Source organism: Fukomys damarensis, unplaced genomic scaffold (genome assembly GCF_012274545.1).
Source record: "Fukomys damarensis isolate Sample0158 unplaced genomic scaffold, DMR_v1.0_HiC HiC_scaffold_39, whole genome shotgun sequence".
Classification (NCBI taxonomy): Eukaryota; Metazoa; Chordata; class Mammalia; order Rodentia; family Bathyergidae; genus Fukomys; species Fukomys damarensis.
In genome coordinates, this window is record NW_022900951.1 from 49,461,191 (window position 1) to 49,486,007 (window position 24,817).

At 38.8% G+C, this 24,817-nt stretch overlaps 1 protein-coding gene and 1 pseudogene across 4 annotated transcripts in view; both read right to left on the minus strand.

Annotated features, from left to right (window-relative positions):
- Arhgef9 (Cdc42 guanine nucleotide exchange factor 9) overlaps positions 1-24,817 on the minus strand; it is a 209,908-nt gene that overhangs the window by 80,579 nt on the left and 104,512 nt on the right. For all 4 annotated transcript variants that reach the window (XM_033760160.1, XM_010632213.3, XM_019208685.2 and 1 more), the window contains exon 3: positions 22,212-22,403. In XM_033760160.1, the coding sequence (XP_033616051.1) occupies positions 22,212-22,403 (192 nt within the window). The remainder of the gene's footprint in view (positions 1-22,211; positions 22,404-24,817) is intronic.
- On the minus strand, positions 4,130-5,925 carry LOC104867768 (annotated as a pseudogene).

Below are 24,817 nucleotides of genomic sequence, written 5' to 3' on the forward strand. Positions count from 1 at the left end.
ACACATACATACATACATACACACATATTCTGCATGATGTTTGGGCTCAGTTTTATTTTAATATATATTAATTTAGTTGGCTACATCTATTCAGATCCCTGAAGTTCTAACCTTATAAGATAAGCTCCAAAGTCTTAATAATATTGACAATAATCTGGCAACAGAGGTCAGGACAGGAAAACTTCTAGTAAGGGAACAAGAATTGACATCCACTTCCTAAAGTTAATATTGCAGTTATCTAAATTAGGTAGCAAGAAGAGATCATCTGGATAAGCTCAGCTAGCAAGCCCATGAATGCCTGGTTATGGTATTTCTAAAACTGTTTAGGACACATTTGTGAATAAAGGGAAGAATTAATACAGCTAGTCACAGATAAAAAGAGAAAAGGAAATCCAAGAAATTATTTGATAAGATAGCACTGAAGTAATGTAAACAAAGTCAGGGCACATTGTAATTCTGGGGATAAAAATCTGTAATTAAAACTAGGTCTTCCATTTTGAACCTATAGGTGTGGATTTTTGTAAACTGGTGATTACTGTCCTTATTAGAAATCATTAATACATAAAAATATTCTTAGAATAAATTATAGTCACTTGTTTTCATTTAAAAGTTAGAAGTTTCTTTTTTTTAACTTTTTTATTACACAGTAAAGAATACAACAATACCTGAATCATACTTTAAAGATTCACAGGTTGACAGACCATACATTACAGTCCAACTAAGGAAAAAAGGATAAACAAGAAACCACAGTTCAGACATAGTAAACTTAAAATCTCAAAAGTTTGCTGACAGAAGCATGATGCCTAAGACCCCATCCCCCAGTGTTAGTCTACATTAACTTGTGGTACACATCTGAAATAAGCATTGCACAACAACTTTAATTTTTCACAATAATATCGCAGAACCCAAAATAATGTTTAAAAAAATTACTTCGAATCGGGATTTCAACAGTCTCCAATTTCTTTTTCTGTACCTTGTGAAATTCGGACAACATGGAGTCACTTTCTTTCCCTAATTATTCCAGACGTAGGCATGCTTTGCATAAGTAAACCAACCTTGAAATTTTTAAATCCCCAAGACATTCACCTACACATTAAAAAAAAAGTTTTAAAAGATGGCCCAGTCACACACATTCTTATGACAGAGAAAAAGAAAAAGAGAAGAGTAAGAGACAGAGAGAAGAGATAGAGAACACCCTATTCCTATCAGCGACCACCATTCAATTCTATCCAATGAAGATGACTTTTTAAAAATGTGTAATACCTACAAATTATAGTCTCACATAGCCTTTATATAAGTGACAAGCAAAAAAGGAAAGTAACAAAAGTTTTTTCTTTCTCTTGTTTAGGTTTATGAGGTCTGCATTGTTACCAAGAAGTGATATGGTTTGCAGCTGTATGAGGTGAACCTTTGGTATCCTGGTTCTTTTGTGCCCATTTGGTTTTATTAGACCAATTTTTGTTAGCTACTGGTGCAATACACATGCTGTCAGAGGTACGGTGAAACTTTATCCCACTGAGGAGAATGTAACAAAACAGGAAGAGAGGAAGAGGAGGAGAAGGAAGGGAAGGAGGAAGAAGAATCAGAGTTAGAGCTCAGAGTTAGGGATTTTTTAAAAATTTGTTTTCACTCAGGGTGCCCTGAATTAAAAAGTAATGAAACATACTGTACTAATTCTTATTTTACACACTAGTGTTAAGAAGAATAACAATGCTGTTTCACATACATCACAGCTTCTAAAGATGTGTGGGTATGAGAAATCTCATTTTGGGGATTATTTAACCTTTCATAGCCTAGAACATATCATAGCTCTGTAAGAAAGGACTGTCCAGTGTCACAAGTAGACTACAAAGCAGACTGAGGTCAAAGGATTCTGGGAGCACCAAGATAAAACCCATTGAGAGGCTGGTATGTGCTTTTATAAGCAGGTGTGCTGGCAGATGGACTTCCAACATGCAGATAGATATATTTATTTGCTCATCAGAATTTTCTAAACTAAAAAGCCATTAAAAGGTAACATTATTCAAATGAAATTAAAAACAATTTGTATATAAAGATATGGGGGGAATGCTTTAAGAAAAACATTAGATTTAAGAGACTTAAAACCATTTGAGGATTGCCTCTATGCAGATAACTTAAAAACCACTTAAAAATGCATCCCATGGTTATATTAATCCCCTACCCCCGAAGCTAATGGATCGTTTTCAGTTTGTAAGGAAATGCCTGGTGTACATGTATAAGGAGAAGTGTCTCCCAGCCTTGTCAACTTTGGTGGTTTACACAGACTGCAGCCCTGCTGACTCTGGAAAAGCAACAACCACATCCTGGGCTACTGTGCTCAAAACTAACAAGTAGTTTTGGTCTGGACCCTGGACAACGAAGGGTAAATGGATTCACACTATACCTTGCTGAACATGTTTAACCTGATGATCATTTGGAAAGTAGTACTGGTACTTTTCAAAATTCCGATTCTGGTCCATCAGATCAGTCTTTGGCTGACTTCCCTTTTTGTAAGAATACTATATAACCTAGCATTCAGCAGTGTTAAAGCTGTCAGTCTACACCTCAGCATTTGGAGCTCTAATGACTTTTTTTTCTTTTTTAAAAATTAGAAATACTTAAACGACCTTACAGCAATATATATGCACTCTTTCTTTTTAAAGTGGGATATCTTATTTTTTAAAAAAAGTCCCTAATAATGATTACCCCCCTCCAAAAAAAAAAAGAAAAAAGAAGAAAAATTCCACTACTACTGTATGCTACAGCTAAAATTGGTGAAATGGCTCTAGCATATTTTAAAACGTTTGCTTGGGGGAAAAAAAAGCATGCCAAGGGAGTCATGGTGACAGTGCAAAATATATTTATGTACATCCTCTTACAAAAACACCAATATGTTAGCATTCCGTGAAGCATGCTGGTTCTCAGGGGAAAAAATCCAGTAAGAGAGTGAAATAGCAGCTCTGAAAAATAGCTTTTTTCTTTTCCTAAGGACAACCAAAAAGTTTTTCTTTCTTTTTAACTACTAGAAAAATATCACTAATACATACAGATATAAAAGCAGCATAGAAAGATACAGGTTTCTCACCAACTACGAATAAAGAGACTAAATGTGGGCATATGGATAAACTAATATGCATCTTCACATTTGTGCAACACATTTACAAGAAAAACACCATTAGGAAACCTCACAAGACAGAAGTATTTTAATACCAAGAGAACTACTAGTTTTTAATTCAAAATCCAAACAGGTTGGAGTTGAAAATTTTTGGAAAGGGGCTCGAGGTGCAGCCACCATTTTTTAAAAATTGTTTTTCAGTATAAAATGAATGAGCTGGAATAGACCCAATGTCTTACTCTGTGGAACCTTATAAAAGTGAAGAAACGTTGAAGGGTTATTTAGGGCAGCTGGCTGATGTCGAAGCTGCCAGAATGCTAATTATCTGCGGGCTGAGTCTCTACTTCGGTGGGTATGTATGTGTGCATACATATGTATAAAAAGGAGCCTCAGTGTTATGGCATTTTTTTTCTTGCTGCTGTATTCGTATATCCCACTGCAAATCATCTTTCATTTTTCATTCTGTTCACCTGGACATTATTCTTTCTTTTCAGAAACAGGAAAAAAACTGAACGTCTGTGTCTCCTTCCAGTCTGCTGCACATCTGCGTGTTTGTAGCGGCTCTTCAAAGTTCAATTAGCAACCCACGGATGACATTCACCTTCTGGTTAAAATGTCTACTGCTGTATACAGTACTCATGCCCTTGAGGGGTTTCGTCTTTTTTATTATTATTGTATATACAGAACATTGTGACTTTTAATATTAGCATTTTTGCTTCCAACAGCAATTAGCAATCTCTTGGTTTGCTGTTTGGTAAAGCATTGGTTAATAAGGTCATCTAGTTTAAAATCCCAGCTACTTAAAACTAACAGGGAGGAGGTCAAATCTAGCATTTCATGTTATATTCTCTGCTCTCTTTTCAGTTCTCTAAAGAACAGATATCTTTGTTATCCACAATAAGTCATTACGACCCATTAATGGCCCTCTGCGTTTTACTACAGCCTCAAGATACAGTTAGATTTGCTCTTGCTGAAGCACTGAAATAGGATAATTCATCTACAAACAGACAAACAGAAACATGACTTTGAGCATCTGAGGATGAGGAATTGGTTTCATATTGGTTCCGTTGTCTTTCCTCTGACAGTTATGAGTTCACGTCTAGCAAGGGGTTGTCTCTATGGTGGAAGGTGTTCCCCGGGTGCTTGACCTTGAGTGCCTGCTGGTGGTGTGTCCATCGGGCTCCCAGCCCCGCTGCTGGGTGTGACGGAGGAGGTGACTGATGGCAGGTGTGCCTCCCTGTTGCAGTGCCTGCAGGGTCTGTCCACAGACGTGGTTGTGCTTCTCCCAGTCTTTGTGCTGGCAAAAGGAGCCACAGCATTGTGCTGTGTTACACCCACTGCAGCTCGCACTTGCTTTACGGCCACAATTCCAGCAATTTAGCTTTCTTCCAGATCTCCTCTGGCACGTATCCAGACGCGGGCCTGTGAAGGAATTCCTGATGCACATCTGATGCAACGGGAACTGGGTTGGCTGGGCTCTGCCGGCTGGAGTGGCTGCTGCCGCCGCCACCACCCTTCTTCAGGTCCTTGGCATCACTCTACCGACGGGCCCAGTAATTCAGCTCCTCCCGGTCAGCCTCCTGAAATCACCTCAGGATGGTGAACGAGTGCCTCATTTTTTCTACCATGTCCACTATGCAGTTTAACAGATGATCAAGATGTTTCCACTCTTCTGCCCATTCTCGGTCCATCAGTCTGTGATCAATCATTTCTTCTTGACGTGTGCCATGCAAGCCCATAGATCTGTTTGTGTCCCTAAAGTCTCTGTGGCTGGGGTGGCGATAGGAGTCCCTGTAGGGGTGGACAATGACCATATCATCCAAATGGTAATGCTGAGGTGGAGGTTTGTAGGGTGAGGCAGGCCACTGGACTGGTAGGACAAGCTGTTATTTGGACTGTACCTCTGGCTGGGGCTAATAGTGCATGGTCGCTTGCTTGGATGCTGTGAGTGCAAAGGCTGTCAAAGCCATTTTTTTTGGTTCTGTCTGGAGTTTGCCACTTCCTGTTTTCTTTCTTTTCTTTTTTTTTTTTTTTTTTTTTTTTTTTTTTTTTTTTTTTGGTACCGGGGATTGAACTCAGGTCCTTGTGCTTGCAAGGCAGGGTGGCATTCCTGATTTCATTCACATAAAGAAGCAACTCTGAGGAGTCAACAGGGTAGGTGGTCCTGGCATCCAGAAGCAGCTGTTCATGCTGGGTGAGGTAATGGGCAGGGTTCTGTTTGGCCAGCCTTGTACAGTTGACAAGCTCACGCTGCAGCAAGTGCCAAGTTGGACTTCAAAAATGGGATGACAAAAGGTCGCAGTGGAAAGTTAGTAGCTTCTTGGAGTTTGCAATGAAATTCTTCAATTGTCAAAGTGGAGTTCACCAGTCCTAGTATGAGGGTGAGGACTCTCTCTCCGATCTCTGGTGAAATGTCATTACCAAACTGCTGCAGGGTAGTAAGGAACCATTTGAGCTTGCTGCCCTGTGTGGCGCCACAGGCTTGGGGGCAACTATTGACTAGCCAGAGAAGAGGAGGAAGAGGAGGAAGGCCCATTGCTAAAGCCATTGTGTGGCAAGGGGTCACCATTCAAAGCTGTTGGTGAACGGCTGGTGCCATTAGTTAATGTGGGTGTAAATGAGCTGGTTCTTGGGGCTCTCTGGGTGGTGAGGGGCGGTGGCACGGTTGGAGGAGTCTGCCTAGATTGTGTCTTCACATCCACAGGTGAGTCTGGCTTTGTGGAGTGCTTCTCAGTACGATCTCGCATCCTAGCCTAGCATAGGAGCTCATCCTCGTCATAGCTCAGGAGCAAGTTTCTTAATATGCTTCTTTTTTTTGTTTTGGTGCCAGGGATTGAACTCGGGTCCTTGCACTTGCAAGGCAGGCCACCGAACCGCTGAGCTAAATCCCCGGCTCTTAATATGCTTCTGAAGTGTTCAGGAATCCTATAGTAGCTGATTTACCACATCCAGCCCTGTTCCTAACCCCACTTTTTCTTCCTAACATAGCAGTCAAAGATGCTGTTGAGGCATACATCAGAAATATTGTCATCCCTAGCTTCAATTCTCTCTACCAACCTCAAACAAAATCTCAATTCCATCGCTCTTCTCACTTTCCAATTCAGCTATTAATAAGTAGGTATTCTTCAACAGTTTGCAAATTAATAGTCTACATCTGTTTTGGCAACTATTTAGGGCTATTGCCCTCATTTACTGATATGTTCAAAAATTCTTGCATTTTTTTCATATCCAATTCTTGACTAGAAAGAAGATGCCCCTCTAATTCCCATACTGAACTTTTGGTTTCCTTCACTTTACTGAAGTATCTCTCAAAATCTTCTCTCATGAATAAAAAGAGAAGCAATAAACTCCTGTTGGCTCCCTCCTTATCTTATGCAATCTGTCTAAATTTGTGTGTGCCTGTCTGCCTCTGTTGGTGTTTCTTGTACCTTATCTATAATCTAGCAAGGAGAGCAGTGAACATATCATCACAACAGTAAGCAGGGAGGCAGAGGCTTCCTCACTCCTGCACCCACTTTTCCAGCCAAGATAGGCCCAGGAGTACAGTGAGGAGGAAAAATTGGAAATAATGTTATACTTAGCATGTTACTTCTGGTTAAGCAGTAGGTACCTGTGAGTGATCATACTGAGAAACAGAAAAGTCCAGCCTGGACAGTTTATTCATCCCCTGAGAAGTCAATTCAGGAAATACTTAATAATTTTGTCTACTTCATCTGTTTGAAATATTTTGGGAAGAAATCAAATATCATAAATCCCCTAAATTTAGGAAAAAGATGCTACAGATCAACATCAGTATAGAATATAACAGAAATTTAAAAGAAGAAAATGGTCTCTGGGAAAGAGAATAAAGTGAGATGTCAGGACAGGTCCTAATTTCCTAAATAAGCTATTGATTCAGATATCAAGAATATTATTTTTCTGGGCCAGGGATGTAGCTCAGCAGTGCCGTACCTGCCCAGCAAGCACAACGTCCTGAGCTCAATTCTGGTACTTTAAGAAAAACAAAAGAACATTAGTTTCTTTCTATTAGATTATACATGCTGTGCTTAAGCTAAATACTAGGAAGACTGTGACTGCCCAAAGGATGGTGAGACTCTAGAGCAGTGACGGTGAACCCTTTAGAGATCAAGAGCATAAACTACAACCCAAAACCCACTTATTTGTCAAACAGTGCCAACGCTGCAGTTGAACCTGTATATCCAACGCTTAGCTGCTGAGATGCCTTGGCTCATGCGGTGACCGAGAGGGTTCATCACCACTACTATTGAGTGTTTTATAAATTAACTGTTCTTTAAAGCTAATATTACATCATAAATATATTGTTGTACATTTAGCTTGATGGAATACTACAGTTATTAAAATAGGACATGTGTAGAAACATGGAAGTGGGTTTATGATAGAATATTAAAACTTAGAACATAAATGATATATTACTATGATTATAACTTTTTTTTGTACCAGAGATTGAACTTGAGTCCTTGTGCTTGTGAGGCAGGCTCCAGAACCACTGAGCTAAATCCCCAGCCCTGATTATAACTCTTTAAATACACACACATACATACTTATGACTAGATTTGAAGGAATTATAATTCAAAATCACAAAAAATTCTGTTGTATTTGGTGGAATCTGGTTTATTTTATTCCTATTTTTTAAAACTTCTTCTAATCCTGTTTTTAATTGTCTTCATAGGTAAAAGCGAGAAAAAACTCTTTTTCAGAGTATAAGGAAAAAAAATAGCTACAAGAAGCTTCCTGGAGTACAATTTTATCAGTAAAGAGGAAGAATCCAATGTCTTCCTAAAATCTCCAGCTCTAATGTATAACATTAACGTGTAACATGCTGAAAGCATTAAAACTGGCTTTGTCGAGGAAATAAGATATGGGACATAAGAAAGAAATGAAATTAGTCAGTGAACTCTTAAATTTCAATCTCAACCCCTATACCATTAAAATTTCTAAGCTTCTGGGAGAAGAAAAGCCAAGAGGGATGGATAGTTTAGTGGATTCTTGCTTTTATTTTTTATTTCTCCCATTTTCTGGCTGGCCTGATGATTATTTTTCCATAGCAGAGATCAACACATGTTTGGCTTATGAGCCAAATCAATATTTATATATTTTTATTCACTTATTTTTGAAATATATAAGTTTAAGATGAGCTAGCCATAAACTGTGACTACTGAAAAAAACTAATGTCATTTTAAGTTAGGAAAAAAACAAATAGATTGAGAAGCAAAACTGAGAGGTGACTGGAAGGTAGTTACACTATTCAGGAGAGTAGCATTCAATACTGACACTCGATCTTCTCCCTCTTTCCAGAGGAAGATCAAGAAAACACTGCACAGACAGAGGGGACTAAGCAGATGAGTATAGAGTGGCCTGAAAATCAACACCATGAAGAATGATGGAAAGAGTCAGGTATGTTTATGGTGCAGAAGATTCGGGGGCCTTCTGAAGACCCATCAGAGTGCAGAAAGGGAACAGAAGCAATCTATGGATCCTACTGTCAGAAATTCTCCAAAACCCCTCTAATCCCAGTCTGAATCAGTAAGATAAAAATAGGGTGCTATGACACTAATATGAACCCATTCAAGAGGGGATGTTTCCCAGAGCCTCATCAGCGCCTCCCAGTGGGCATAGGAGAAAAATCAGGCCACAGAGTGTGGATGTTATGAAATAAGTCACACTTGGCAAGAATCAGCCACTGTATTTTTATGGTAGCAGTCAAGGAAGGTTGCTCATTCATTTCACTTTGTTCTTAAATTCAAAAGGGTTAATGTAGAAGTCTAGACCTAGGGTACTGATCTAGAAATAGTGCCTCGATATGGACTATAAATCATAGACAAGATAGATTAACAGGGAAGATCCCCAAAACTACTGGGAAATAGAATAAATCAGAGAGCTTCTGGAGGGCTAGGGATTTAGCTCACTGGTGCCTCTGCCTGCCTCACAAGCACAAGGACCCGAATTGGATCCCTGGGACAAAAAAAAAAAAAAAAAGAGCCTGTGGAACCTATGGAGTTTTTAAATCCTTTAAAGAAGGGCCCTCACAAGTCTACACCTCAGTGTCTCCATCTCTAAAATCGAAACACTAGAAAATATTTCCTTGGCCCCTTTCAAGTCTAAATTTCTAGAAATTTCGTAATTTTTTTTTTGCCTGGAGGCTTAAAATATGGTAGAAGATCTAACAAACATGTTGATGATGGTTTTTTAAAAATGAAGGTATAATGTCCATAACTGTTGTATTCACAGCTGTGTTTTCAGAGTTTAACACAGTACCTGGCATATAGTTGCTGCTTAGTATATATTTGTTAAATAAATAAATAAATAGCTTACCCTATGTCAATGCTGGCAAGAAGTAATTTATTTTTTTTCAGCTTTAATTGAGTTTATTGGTACATTTTAGGGATACAGTACAGTTACATTCATTGTTGGGATCTTGTACCTCTACATGACAGGTCTTGATTCTCATTTTTTCCCCTTACCTCTGCCCTCCCTTCACCTCCTCCTCCCCTCCCCATCTACAAACACTTTATTTTCATCTTTTCATTCTCTCACATTTTTTTCTTTTCCCTTTTTACTCTTCCCCTACCCATCCCACCTTCCCTACACCTTTAGCTCCTTTCTTCCCATTTCTAAATGTCAGCAATCTTATTAGAATCCTATGCATTGTTGCAGATTATTCACACCAGGGAAACTATTCAGTATTTACACATGTGTGACTTATTTATTTCACTTAGGAGTATATCTTCAATATGTATCCATTTTCCTATGAATGAATCTATTTTCTCATTCTTTATGGCTGAGTAATATTCCATTTTATAGAAAAACCACAAGTAATTTAGAAGCAGGATGTTGAAATTGTTGATTTTCATTATCTATCATACATGTCTGTCGTACTTATTTCACTGAAGAGTATGGCCTTAAGGGCCAGGAATCTACCTCAGTGGTGCTGCAGCCTGCCTCGCAAGTGCAAGATCCTGAGTTTGATTCCCAGTACAGAAAAAGAAAAGAAAAATAAGAGTATGGACTCAATGCACAATAGGAAGCAAAGGTGCAAAGGGGAAGGGAAAAAGAGAGAGGGGAAGGGAGAGGGGATGGAAAGAAGGGAGAGAAAAAAACATGAGAAAAGAAGGAAAAATTAGAAACAAAGCTTTCGTAAATAGGAAGGGCTGGAGGGGAAGGAAGGGTGGAGGGGTGGAAGGGAGGGAGGGAAGGGGAATGGGAAAAAATAAGAACTAAGATATATTGTGTATAGGTACGAATTCCCAATGAATGTAATCATAATGTATACCTAAAATGTACCAATAAAGTTAATTTTTTTAAAAAATTGTGGGTTTTCTTTTCTTCCTACTTCTTTTAGGACAGGAAGACTTTTCTTCCATAATATAAAATAATTTTAAAGCCTAGAGGATATTTGCCACATGGAAAACAGATAAGTGAGTAATAAGCACAGTAATATGTGGACTATACAAGGAAAACTTATAAATATGAGAGAGACCTGGATTGTCCAGGTAGTTTGGTGGACAGGGTAAGAAGGTAAGGATTGGGCAGATAGAACCAACTGGGTTGGGTACTTGAGGCTGATTAGATACCTCATCTATCCTTAATCTATATAAAATCACCACTTTATACAATGTGTTATCTTTTAATGTATAACAAGACGTAAAGATAATTGGAAAATACTGGGATAGGCAACATAAAGAAAAAAATCCAAATAGCTAATGTTTGTAACCTTAGGCTTAAACATCAACTAAAAATGACCTGAAGCTACAGAATGATGAAGCAACAGCATGACTTGAAGGGAAGAATTTCTTCATGGTTAGAAATATGAATCACTGGTACCAATGACTGAGGAACAGTAGGTAATTTTCTCTGGAGGCATTTGAAGACAGTATTTATTCCATAGGTAAGAACTTACTGAGCTTTTCCCTAAAAGAGACAAGGAAGTCAGCTTTATAAGGTATCTTTAGTTCTGCTTTGATATGCTTCAGTTTCCCTGATTGTAAAATGATTTCCAAAGTCACCAATCACCGGTCGCAGTGATCTGGAACTGAACTGAGAGTCTTTTATACTACCACCCAGATTTAGAAAGATTGTGGTCATCTGCAGAGAATTCATTAAAAAAGATATTTCTTATTTACTTAAGTGAAAGACTTTAAAAGTCCGTTGATTTCCCACTTGCTCATATGTAAAATGAGGGTGTTATGACTCAAATATTTGTAAAGCATTTCTATTCCTAGGAATAAAAAGAAAAATATTCTATAAGGGATAGTGTGACTTTTTAAATACTGAATAGAGTATCTCCTATTTTTCCCTCAATAAATATAAAAGTGAAACATATTTAGAGCTCTCACTCAACCTACAGGAAAAGTAGGTTATGTGTGCCATATTAACACATTCATACTTGAGTAGGGCATGCCCTGTGTCATTTCCACAGCTCTCTAGCTCAGCATATTTACATCTTACAGTACCAGAGAAAGCACGATTCAGAAATCACTTGAAAAATAACTCTAATCCATTCATTTTAGAGATGAGTAGAAGGTCTACGGTTAAAGAGACTTTGCTAAGGTTTCCTGGACAGTGAGTGGCCAAAAAGGAACTCAAATCCTCGATTTCCAGTTCTAAGTCTGGTATTCTTTCTACTAAATAATTTTTTTTCTCACAGGGTTTGGCTTAACACATTCATGCTGGCCTCAACCACTGGTACTATGAATGTATCTAATCACTTTTATTGGTCTTTTTACTAACAAAATTACTTTAGATGTCTATAGCTGGGCACACGCCTGTAATCCCAGCACTCGGGAGGCTGAGCCAAGAGGATTGCTGTGAGTTCGAGACCAGCCTGGGCTACATAGTGAGTTCCAGATCAGTCTCAACTGTATAGTGAGACCCTGTCTCAAAAAAAAAGATTTATAAGTGAATGAAATCTAGTTAGCTGCTTAAATTTGAGTAATTTCCACCCAAATATAAATATAAATGCTATTCATATCATTTAAAATTATTATAATAATCAACAAATCTATTTCATTAAGTTAAAAGAAATTTATTCATGAAGAGCTTATTGATAATTCTCTAAACATTAATATGTAAAGCTTACAAGTTCCCCATTCTGGTGTATATATAGTATGTATTTACAATGGTTGTACCACAAATTAACTGTATTATAATTTTTTATATCATTTTAACATTTTCCTTAAGGAACTGTAATATGATAACATCTGATTACAGAATCAATGCTTTTCTTTTCATTATTATAAACTTAAAGACTACCCGATTAGTGGTACAAGCTGCCCAATGGGACAGTCATGCATGTACTACCAGTGGTTTAAGCCAGCGGGAATGATCAAATTCAAATTAGAGCCATTTGGCAGTAAGACGTACTAATTATAGCCCTGTCATGAACACGTTAAAGGGGATACAGCCCAGGGCTAAAAATTGTCCCTGGCTCAACTAGATATAGCTTTCTTTAACTGCCTTTGACATCTGTGGTTGCAAAATAGAACAGAGAAATAGTTTCTAACAATCGTCAGTAAAAGCTCTGATTATGTTAGCTGGACTGTGAAACTCTAAAAGCAAGTTATTTATATCCACGTGTCCTGTTAGCTTAAACCACCTCCCCACGAGCAGCTTAACTTCTATTCTAGGTTTAAAACCAGCTAACTTTGTTCCCCAGCCCAAGCTCCACTCCCTACCTTAGGTTTAAAAGCTGCTGCCCTGCCTCTCAGGGGTGTCCTTTAGATCCTCAACATACTGCTGTACATGTTGTGCTAATAAATCTTTCTGCCTCCATCTGTCATCTCCTAGACTTAATCAACCTAATATTTGGTACTGAAATGCAGGAGATCTTTGTGAGGGGACCAATCCATAAGGCCACCCTTACTGTTGCTGTCCTTCCACACACACCAACATCCTCTCTGATCCAGAGAGTCATCTCCTTGGAGTTGGGAGAATCTCTAGGTCTTCCCCAGAGGAACTTGCCATTTTCTTCTGTCTGTCCAAAAATCCTAGTACTCGGTCTTGGTCCTTTCAACTTGGTCTGTGGAATTTCCCTCTTGGTCTGGACCCTCAGGAGGCATAGGATGCTGGTCTTCTCCTGGTGGCCACCTTTACCAACTTGGACTTGTCCTTTCCCAGTCTGCTAGGACATGCTGTTAACATCGAGTTAAGCCCCAATTCTTAAAACCCTGTGACCTCTACACCCAGGATTTGTCTAAAAGTAGTAGGTAAGTACATCTCTTTTCTTTTGATATTGGGATATATTTGTTTTAACAAAAATATGTGAGACATTTATTCTGCTCTTCTGTCTCTATTATGGGGGTTAATGGTACCACTCTGTACCAAGCTTCTGTCTCACACCTTAAAAATTATTTTCCTTTCTACCACTCCCAACCTGTCTCACTCTATTAATGGGACAAGATACACTTCCACAATTAGGTTCTACCATTACCATCCAGAGCTCCCTAAACTTAGCTTCTCCTTAGCCCTCCACTCTGCTCAACTGAGATCACACAAACCTTACCTCATATTCTATTCCAACAAGACAACCTTGTTGTATGGGATACCTTCCTCACTCACTTCTCATCACACTCCTCTTACGTTTACCCTCAAAGACCCCACTTGCTTTCCCAAGAAGACACAAGATTCCCTTAATTCACAGTCCACATGGGGACTCCAATCCACTATTTTCAAATTCCTCTTCACCTGATTTCTTAAACTCACCAGTTCTCCTTATGACACTCCTATCTTAGCCATTAAAAAACCACATGGAACCTGTTATCTAGTCCAGAAACTATACACTATCAATGAAATCTCCCTAATCATTGCCACCCTATTGCCTAATCCAGCCAATATTATTTCTACAACACAGAAAGATACTTCTCATTTTACAGTTCTTAACTTCAAAAATATTTTTTACTACCCCTCTTCACCTCAGTTCCAAAAATCATTTTGCCTTTACCTTGATGGATCCTCAAAAACTCACTTAAAATCATCCTTCCTCAGGGATTCTGCAAAAGACCACACCGTTTTAGACAAATACTAGCCATCAAAGACCCCTAGTCTCTCTTCCCCTAAAACCCTAGCTACTTTATCTAATATGTTGATAAACTTTTATTGTACAGCTCTTCTCTCAATTTGTGCATAACAGACACTGCTTAATTACTTAATTTCCCAACAACAAAGGGATACTGGGTACCTACAGATAAGGGTCAGTTGCTTCAGACTGAGATCATTTACCTTGGACTGCATAAAAGAATCACACAAGGCCACAAAACCCCCAACCCTTATCCCAATCAAAATCTGATCTTCTTTCCTTTTCAGAGCTCACTAATCTAGTTATAGATCTCAAACTTTGGTCTCATAGCTCAATCCCTATATGAGGCTCTCAGGAGACCTCATTGACCACTTACCCTCCTTTTTTCTGTCTTCTGTTTTCAAGTAACTCAAATCAATCCTCACTCCTATGTCAGTACGCGATCTCTCCAGCTCAAATAAACCTTCTCATCTATATGTAAATGCGAAAAAAGGGATTCAATTTTGGGATTCTAGTTCAACTTCTTGATTCAAAAATATAGCTTATAGACTACTTTTCAAAACAGTCACGATGCTTCTGGGGTAGTTGAGTTGTCTCTATATGTTAGTGACAGTGGCTCTGTTAATTATAAAAACCTCCAGGCTCATTCTTTCAACATCTTCTAGTCCATACCTCTCATTCTTTACCGCCTATACAAATTCACCAAACTCATGCTACAAACACAAAACACATGTATGCTCACACTCCATCTCCTAGGCCTAACTGATGTATGAGCATCCCTTATTCTTGGCAACACTGCCCGCCTCAATGCATCCACTTTCAGAGACTACCTTCAAAACTTTGTTGAAACTTAACTCTCAAAACCTGAAGACAATGGCCCAGGTTGTAGCTCAGTGGTTCCGCTACCTGCCTCACAAGTGCACGGACCTGAGCTCAACCATGTGTACAAAACAAAACAAAACAGAAACCTGAAGACAACCCCACTCTCATCAATCCTGCCAAGAGATAGGACCTACCTCAAAACCCCCAACCCTAAATCCTTACTGCCAAAATGACACAAACCTATACAGTTATCCTTACTATACAGGTAGCCACAAAACTTTTGGGTTTTTCCTATTAAATCCATTTCTCTGGACTTTAGTTTTAACTTGTCTCAAAAACAAACAAACAAAAAACCTGACATACACATAAAAATCCCAATTCTTGACTCCTATATCTCTCAGCCTCTTAGTTACCCAAGAAAGAACTGATCAACATGATCAATGATCAACTGACCAAATCAATGAACCATAATTTAACCCATGACCAGTCCCAAACTACTTTATGATCTTATTATGCTATTCTTTAATGACTCCCAACTTGGAGATTTCATAGATTTTTCTCCTGATAACTTCCCAGCCTGACTAAAGGATCCTCTATACCACTGAATCTCTATTCATCTACCCCCAAACTCACCATAATCTACCCAACCTTCGTATCTCCCTATTCTTTTTCTTGATAATACTGGCATTCCATAAAAGAATTATTTCTAGCCCAACATTTAGTACACTCCTTCAGTCTCACCTTCAACCTTTAATCAGGATAAATTCCCCTCTAACCCAAGACTGCTGGATGTACTGGCCTCTATCATCTTTAGCTTACATGGCAATCCTCACCCACAAATCAGCCTGGATATACACCCAGATGCAAATTTCTCTACAAAAAGACTTAGGCCCAATGTTTAAAGATCAGACCAAATGTTTCTTTAAATCATACCAAACAGACTAGGCCGATAGGGGCACCAAATTCTTTCAGACACATTTCACTAATTTCTCTAAATTTCCTACATAGCTCACCCAAATATTGTTTCCCTGACACTTTCCTTTCACATCAAACTTCCTTTATATTTACTGTGTTTATTTACTGTGTTTACTTTTTTTACATTTACTGGTTTTTGTCATGAATGGGTCTTGTATTTTGACAAATGCTTTTTCTGCATCTATTGAGATGATCATGTGTTTTTTGTCTTTGGCTCTATTAATATAGTGTATTACATTTATTGATTTGCATATGTTGAATCATCACTGCACCCCTGGGATAAATCCCATTTGGTCAGGGTGTATGATCTTCTTAATGATCTTCTGCATTGTCTTTCCCAGTATCTTATTGAGGGTTTTTGCACCTATGTTCATTAGGGAGATATGCCTCTCATTCTCTGTTTTGATTGTGTCTTTCTCTGCTTTTGGGTTCAAGGTGCTGCTTGCTTTCAGGAATGAATTTAGAAAGATTGCTTTTTTTTTCAGTTTCACTGAAGAGTTTCAAGTGTAGTGGCAATAGTCCTTCTCTAAATGTCTTGTAGAATTCAGCAGTGAAACCATCAGGACCTGGGCTTTTCTTTGTTGCTAAGTTTTTAATTAAATTTTCAATTTCATTAATTGATAGTAAGTTGTTTAGAACTTTTAGGCTCTCTTTGTTCAACTTTGGTAATTCATATATAACTAGAAATCTATCCATTTCTTCTGTTTTTCATCTTACGGCCTATAGGTTCTCAAAGTAGATATTACTGATCTGGATTTCTGCTTAATTTGTTGTAGTTTCATCCTTTTTATTCCTACTATTTATAAGAAAAGGCTGAAATCTTAGATTAAATCTTCCCCTAGCAGCCTAGCTTCTATTCTAGGTTTGACTTCTTCATTCTATTCCGCCTCCCAACCTCTGCCCTCTACCCCAGGTTTAAAAGATACTGCCTTGCCTCTCAGGGGAAAGCTGAAGTCTCTACTTCAGATCTCCAACATGGTACTCTATATGTCATGTTAATAAATCTTTCTGCCTTGATTGGTAGTTTCAGTGTCTTAAACCAAGATAACAGCCCCTCCCCTGCAAGGCTCATGCAATCCCAGGCAAGACCACTGGAAATTACTAGCTGACTGGATTAAACGTTCATCATAGCTGAATTGCAGTTAGAAGATGGGGTTACTCAGAAGAGGAGTCACTGTGGGCATGAACAGAAAGGTTATATGCCCCTTCCTGGATCTTTAACTCTGTTTTCTGGATACCAGGATATGAGCAGCTTTCCTCTACCATGACCCTATGCCATGCCATTCTGTCTTGGAGCCAGGGGACTACTGATAGAAACATAAACTGAAATAAACCTTTCCTCCTTTAAGCTGTGTCTCAGGAATGAGAAAGTGACTAAAACAGATTTTGTACTAGAGAAGTGGGATGATTTCCAGGACTATATCTGCACATATGGTTTAGAAACCTTTAGAACTAGTTTGTCAGAAGAATTTGAATAGTTTTGTAGATGCTGGCTGGAGAAGAATCCCTAAAAATTGTATAAGACAAGTTTGATGGGAGATTCTGGTTGGAGCTCAGAAGATCAGAATACTAACAGAAATGTAGTCAGTAAATACCAGGTTCATGAGGTTTCTGTTGGCAACAAATAATCCAGTGACAACTAGACTCGAGGGTTTATATGTTATGCTCTGGTAGAAAATTTGTCCACATGTTGCTCTCATGTCCACAGACTTTGCAGGACACTGAGATTATAGATGGTGGACTAATTAATCTAGAAGAGGAAATTTCAAGGTAGCGCAGTATCCATGCTGTGCTGTGGCATGGGTACTGTTGGATGCAGTTAGTCAGTGTTATATTGAGAATCAAGAGCATACAGCACAGCTGAGTGATTTTAAATTTTGAGTTTCACCAGAAACGAAGGTCCTGTAAAATTAGAACAGAGGAGAATACAGTTACTGAAAAGATTAAGACAATAAGAAAAATGGCTTGAGGACACATCAGGAAAGAGCAAGATCCTACCCTTTGGCCTTCAAAAGTGAATGACTCTGCTTTGAGAGCCCCAGAGCACTCTATTGGAGGACCAGTGCCCTGGAAATTGGTTCTCCAGGATTCAATTCACTATGCTCAGCCATTCAGGCAATCAGAGACCTCTGTAAACATCAGGAAGACTTGGCATTATCCATGTAATACTAGTTTTACACACACAGAATGCAGGAGTTATGGGGTCATGGAGACTTCCATCTAGATTTCAGAAGGAGGCCTGAGGAACCAGGCAATGTCCTCCTGAGAGGATACTAAGTGAAGTTGTGAAAGTGAAGCAAAAATTGCATTGGATACTCTAAGAAGTTGAAGAAGCCAGAAATGTGGAATGCCTGTGGAAAGCCACAAGGAGTGAGCAAACCCTGCCGAAGAGAGAAGCCACAAAGGCTAAAATCACTGGATATGCCTTTTGGGTGGGGCTATCCAAGCCCTTTGAAGTTCATATCTTACTATAGCTTGCCCTGGATAAATTTAATGTTTGCCTTGCTGGGTTTTGGTCTTACTTTGGTATGATTTCTTTTTAACTTCCTATTTCTGTTTTGAAATGGGAATATTTACTTTGTGTCATTGTAATTGTATGTTGGCAGTGTTTAACTTTCTTCTTGATTTTTACAGAAGCTCACAGATAAGTGTTTTCTTTAGTCTCAGAGGAGACTGGGCTTGGACTTTTCAGCAATGCTGGAACTGTTAAAGATTTGGCAACTCTTAAGAGATGGACTAAATGAATTTTGTATAAGGATATGCACATGAGTCTTTTGGGGTCCAGGGGCAGAATATTATGGTTTATATCTAGATGTCCCCCTAAAGCCTAACGCAATAATAGGCAGGACCATTGGAAGGTGACTGACTTATTAGGGCTTTATAACCTGAATTGCTGTTAGAAGATGGGGGCCCGGTTGGAAGAGGAGTGTCACTGTAGGCATGATCCAGAAGGTTATATCTTCCTTCCTGGCTCTTGCCTTGACTCTCTCTCTCTCTGCTTTTTGAAGGCCATGATATAAGCAGCTATTTCTCCGTTAAGCTCCTCTCCCATGCTGTCCTTCCTTGCAAACCATTGAATTATGGATTGAAACCTCTCCTCCTTTAACTTGTGCATGTCCAGTATTAGGTCTCAATGACAAAGAAAATGACTATGACAAAGGTCACAGCTCTACTCCTTCTGGAAAGATGGATAACTCCACTATGGTGTCACTGTAGCAAGTAATCAAAAGGTTTGGCTGTTGGGAACAGGTGGCCTTTCTAAGAGGACTAAAGGACTCTCACTGGTCCAGTATCTGGGAGCTGTAAGAAAATAGAGAGGCGATACATGATTACAATTTGAAATAGAATGGTTAAGAAAGTCTCAAGGAGCAAGTAATATTTGAGTGCCAGCCTTGAAAGATATGAGGAAGTCAGCTATATAGATATCAGGAGGAAGAGTACTCTAGGTAGAGGAAAAATTGTTTCAAAAGATCTCAAGGGTAAGCATGTCAGGCATATTGAAGAAAGACCAAGGAGGTTTGTGTATTGGGACAGTGAGCATGGGATAAAGGAGCAGGAGATTAATTCAAAGGGGGGTAAGAAGGGGTTAACTACACAGTATTTTGTAAATAATGAGAATTTTAGCTTTTACTCAGAAGAGAAATGGTGAGCCACTGGAAGGTTTTGCAGAAGAAGTAAAATGATCTGACTTAGGTAGGTGAGAGGAAAAGCAGAGCACTTTTATCACTGCACAAAATTCTAATGAGCAGCACTGCTCTGGAGAAATAAGAACTTTGAAAATGTTAAAGCTTACTACTGACATAAAAGTGGGCCCTGGGCTAACATGGGACAGAACTATGGCATGACTTATTCCTTGAAAGGAAGGAGATGAAAAGATCCAAAGAAGAATTTTCTGTGGGTGGAGTGGAAAGCTATCATTTTGTATGGATGCATTTGTTTGCGTCTGTCTGTCTGTGTCTAATCCTTTTCTCTGTTTTCCATTGTTGTCCTATTTAGTAAAATGTCCTTTGAAAATGCCAATTTAGGTCCACTCTGCTCAAGAGAATGTGAAGATAAAGGCTCTCCTCTTCTCTATATGGGGTTAATAAATGTAGAAAAACAGTTCAGATTAAAATTAGACCCTTATCTTTTGCCATGCACTAAATTAAAATCCAAATGGATTAAAGATCTAAATATTAAAATAGAAACATTAAACTTGCTGGAAGGTAAGTTAGGCAGAACTCTGGAAGACAATGGTATAGGAAAAGACTTTATGAACAAATCCTCAGTAGCACGGGAACTAGCAGATAGAATCAACAACTGGGATCTCATCTTACTAAAAAGCTTCTGTACTTCAAAAGAAACCATCAGCAGAACTAAGAGACAATCTACAATGTGGGAAAAAATTTTTACCAGCTGTTCCTCAGACAAAGGACTATTATCAAGGATATATAAAGAACTCAAAACAATCAGTCCCCCCAAATATAAAGACCCGATTCAAAAATGGGCATCCGAAATGAACAGACATTTCTCAGACAAAGAAGTAAAAGCAGCAAGAAAATATTTGAAAAAATGTTCCACATCACTGGTCATTCGAGAGATGCAGATGAAAACAACACTGAGATTCCACCTCACCCCACAAAGAATGGCTGCTATCAAGAAATCACACAATAACAAATGTTGGCGGGGTTGTGGGGAGAAAGGAACCCTCCTCCATTGTTGGTGGGAGTGCAGACTAGTGCAACCACTATGGAAATCAATATGGAGATACCTCAAAGAGCTTGGACTGGAGGTTCCATTTGACCCAGCCATCCCTCTGTTGGGTATCTTTCCAAGAGAACTAAAAGAATCATATCACAGAGAAGTATGTGCACCCATGTTTATAGCGGCACAGTTTGTAATAGCTAAATCTTGGAAACAACCTATTTGCCCATCCGTTGGAAACTGGATAAAGAAGTTGTGGTTTTTCTATAAAATGGAATATTACTCAGCCATAAAGAGCGAGAGAATAGATTCATTCATAGGAAAATGGATACATATTGAAGATATACTCCTAAGTGAAATAAATAAGTCCCACATGTGTAAATACCAAATAGTTTCCCTGGTGTGAATATTCTGCAACAATGCATAAGATTCTAATAAGATTACTGACATTTAGAAATGGGAGGAAAGGAGCTAAAGGTGTAGGGAAGGTGTGATACGTAGGGGAAGAACAAAAAGGGAAAAGAAAAAAATGTGAGAGAATGAAAAGATGAAAATAAAGTGTTTGTAGATGGGGAGGGGAGGAGGGGGTGAAGGGAGGGCAGAGGTAAGGGGAAAAAATGAGAATCAAGACTTGTCATGTAGAGGTACAAGATCCCAACAATGAATGTAACTGTACTGTATCCCTAAAATGTACCAATAAACTCAATTAAAGCTGAAAAAAAAAGAAAAACAGTTCCTTGGGAGCACAGTGACCTATTGAAAGGCCTGGGGGTTGTTCATCTACCCTTAATCTATAAATTCCTTTCCAAAAGCATTTCTTTGCTCAGACCAACAATTGTTTTCCAAGTGAGGGAAAAAGGACCAGAAGCAACATCACCAAGGATGTTCTTTAAATTCATAGATGTTGATAACTTATCTCAAACCTGATAATTTACAACTTGTGTGGCAATGGTGAGGATTTTTGGATCTATATGCTTAACAAGCTCCCCAAGGGACTCTGGTACACATTCAAGTGAATTACTGGCTTGGAGGAGGCTGTGCTTTGCTTTAATGAGTGAAATTAGGCCCTAACATGAGCGACTAGATCAGAAACCAGAAGCCTTCAATCAGAAGCCCTTGCAAACAGAATGCCAAATCTTGCTTTAATGTGGCTTGATGACTGTGAGCATAGGTCTAATTCACCCTAGGTCCCTGGTGATTTATCTGTGAAATGGAAGATGTGAGGTTTGACTAATTCATTTCTAAGAGGCTTCTTGGATAAGAGGAAAAGGGTAGAGATTTAAAGGAGAGAAAGATTCAGGGAAATAAAAAGTGGGGACAAGAGAGGGAGAGGGAAGGAGGGAGACGGAGAGAAAGAAGAAACTGAATATTAATGAATAAAAAGTTACCAAATAGGAGAGAAATGAAGAAATTAAGAGTCTCAAGGGAATAGTTTCACTCTATTGAAAAGAATCTAGGAAGTAGTCCAGCTGCTCTTTTCAACATCTTGGGATTCTCAAAGGCAGGCCCATTAGAGCTGTTGATTTTTCATAGAAGTGCCCCCTATCCCACCCTGTGTGCAACCACATGCACCATGATATCTACCTCACAAATGTCCTTGAGGTGCTTGATATAGTGACGCTCAGTGCTCATGATCTCATTGATGACATTGGCCCGCATCTGGTCCCGGTTCTGGAGTGGCCGGCCCAGGCACAGGCAGTCTGAGTTGGGGTCCAGGTGCCCATTCTGCACATCACTGGGCCCTTCCTCCACCCCATCCTCCTGGTTCACCCAGAGCTGTGGAAATAAGCAGAAAGAAAAATAATGGGTTAATCTCCTCCTGTGAAGAGATTCCAGTCAAGTAGTAAAAGGGTAAATTAAAACATTTGGGTATCCAAAGAGCCTTCAATCAGAAGTCCTTGCAAACAGAATGCCAGACCTTGCTCTATTGTGGCCCTGACCATATCGTCTAATCCTGTCTAGGTCCCCAGTGACCTCTCTGTGAAATGGAAGATATGAGGTGTGACTAATTCATTTCTGAGAGGCTTCTTGGCTAAGAATACTTCCAAAAATAGAAATGTGATTACAAGCAAAACATGTTCATAGTGAAGCATATCTAGAAAGCACAGCAGGATCAAGAAAAGAAAAACTTAAACGTATCTAAGTATGACAGCTACATTATTGTCAAACACCGCATTTAAGAACTTACAATTTGAATACCAAAGTTAAATGCTAGAATGCGTGTCTCAAAATCAAGTTTTTTAGTACTGATTTCTGCCATAGGATGTATAATAATCAAAATTGAACTGTAAAATTCCTTGGACATGAAAACATTTCTATCTCTACCTCCTTAAAGTTGGGATGAGGATGGCAGAATATTTCCCTACCACGTAACAACAATTGCTATTGATTAAGCAATTATTATACACCAGCCATTGTTGTAAGGGCTATCAAGAAACTTATTCAGTTCTGCTAGATAAGTAGCATTATTAACAGCATTTCACAGAAGATGAAAATAGGGCTAAAAGAAGTTAAGAAATATGTCCCAAATCACATAGTTAGGAAGAAGGGAATCTTGTGATAAGACCCAGACAGTCTTACCTCTACAGCCTATGCTATTAAACACTGTGCCAGCACATCACATGTGTGCCTCTGGCTCTAAGGAAGACAAGAACAGAAAAGGAAAAGGTTTGGGCCAAATGGACTAACAATTATTAGAATCATAAAAAAGAAACAGATACAGTTGGTAAAGACTGAGACTGTCATGAAGTTGAAGAGAACAAACAATCAAACAAACAATCAAAAACCTCCTTTGGATAAGATGTCTTTGGAGATCTTGGATGACTTAGCTTGCAAGATATCCCATTTAGTCTCAATCCTAGAAAAGACAAAACTATAGACAGTGGAAGAAAAAAAAAATGTCACCTCTAGACACGGTGACAAAATCTGTCAGAGGCAATTTGTCAAGGACTTTGCCAGTTGTCTCAACAGGATTAATGAAGTCTACATTTCCTCTCCTTATTTTCTAGGCTTTTTTCACATCCCCCACTTAAGAAGCTGAGATCAAGCAACTGAGATGCATCCCCATTTCTGCCATTGAAAAGCCTTTTGGTAAGATGGTTTCGAGGCTTTGAGATGAAGCTAAAAAAACAGCAGTTACAAAAAAAATAATTTTTAAAAAGACCAGTAATTACTTCCCAACTCTGTATATTCTTCCTTTTCACATTCTTTCCTAGGGGTGGGGAGTGTGGTTATCACCCAGTGTGCCTAGAAATGTTACCTACACTTTTATTTACTACAGGCCACAGCAAAAAGACATCACTCTGTATTAACACATTTTTGTATACGCAGCCAAATATGCAAAGTTTATCTCTACCCAAAACCTATCATCTTTTGCAAATTCTCTATTGTAATCTCTTCCAAAAGGTCACCTTTTTATCTTCAATACTATAATAAATGCCCTTTAATACAATTGGGAGGCAATATTAGGGATGATTATTTAAAGGAATGGACCTGTTGAAAAACAGATTCTAAGACATTGAAGCAAATATCTCCTATACATGATGCTTCTATTTGTCATAATGGAAACCTGACCTTCTATCAGTCTATAAGCTTTTTTATGCTTCGAACAAAGAAATCTAAGCTCTGATAGGAAAAGGGTAATGCAGGCAGGCTTTTAAGAGGTAAGAACCACTACACCTGCCTTGCAAGCGCAAGATCCTGAGTCTGACCCCGGGGTGGGGAGGAGAGAAAACAATCATTCCTTTAATTCTCAGGACAAGGCAAGTCAAAATGTTACCTTTAGACTGGTTGGGATAAGATGAATATTTGAAACACTTCTAGTGGGAAGGAGTACAGGATATGAGGGCAGGAATAGTAGGAGATTTAGATTCACTGCATACTCCATGGGATTGTAGTTACAAATAAGAGTAAGCAGAGAGAAAGACAACTGCATCCCAAAAAGCAGTTCTCCTACCAAAAATTTGGTGGGAGAAGTTCCTTCTAGCTAGAACTAAAGGTCTGAGCGGTAGGCCCTCCATAAAGCAGTTCTGAAAAGACATCTTTACTTCTTTGTAACAACCCCAGATGCCCATTCCTTAGGCAAAGATGCTGCTTTCATACATTCATTCATTCATGTCAAGATTCATTCATTCATTAAATCTATATCAAGTGCCTATCATATGTCAGATAATCACTTCTCAGCCTTTTGG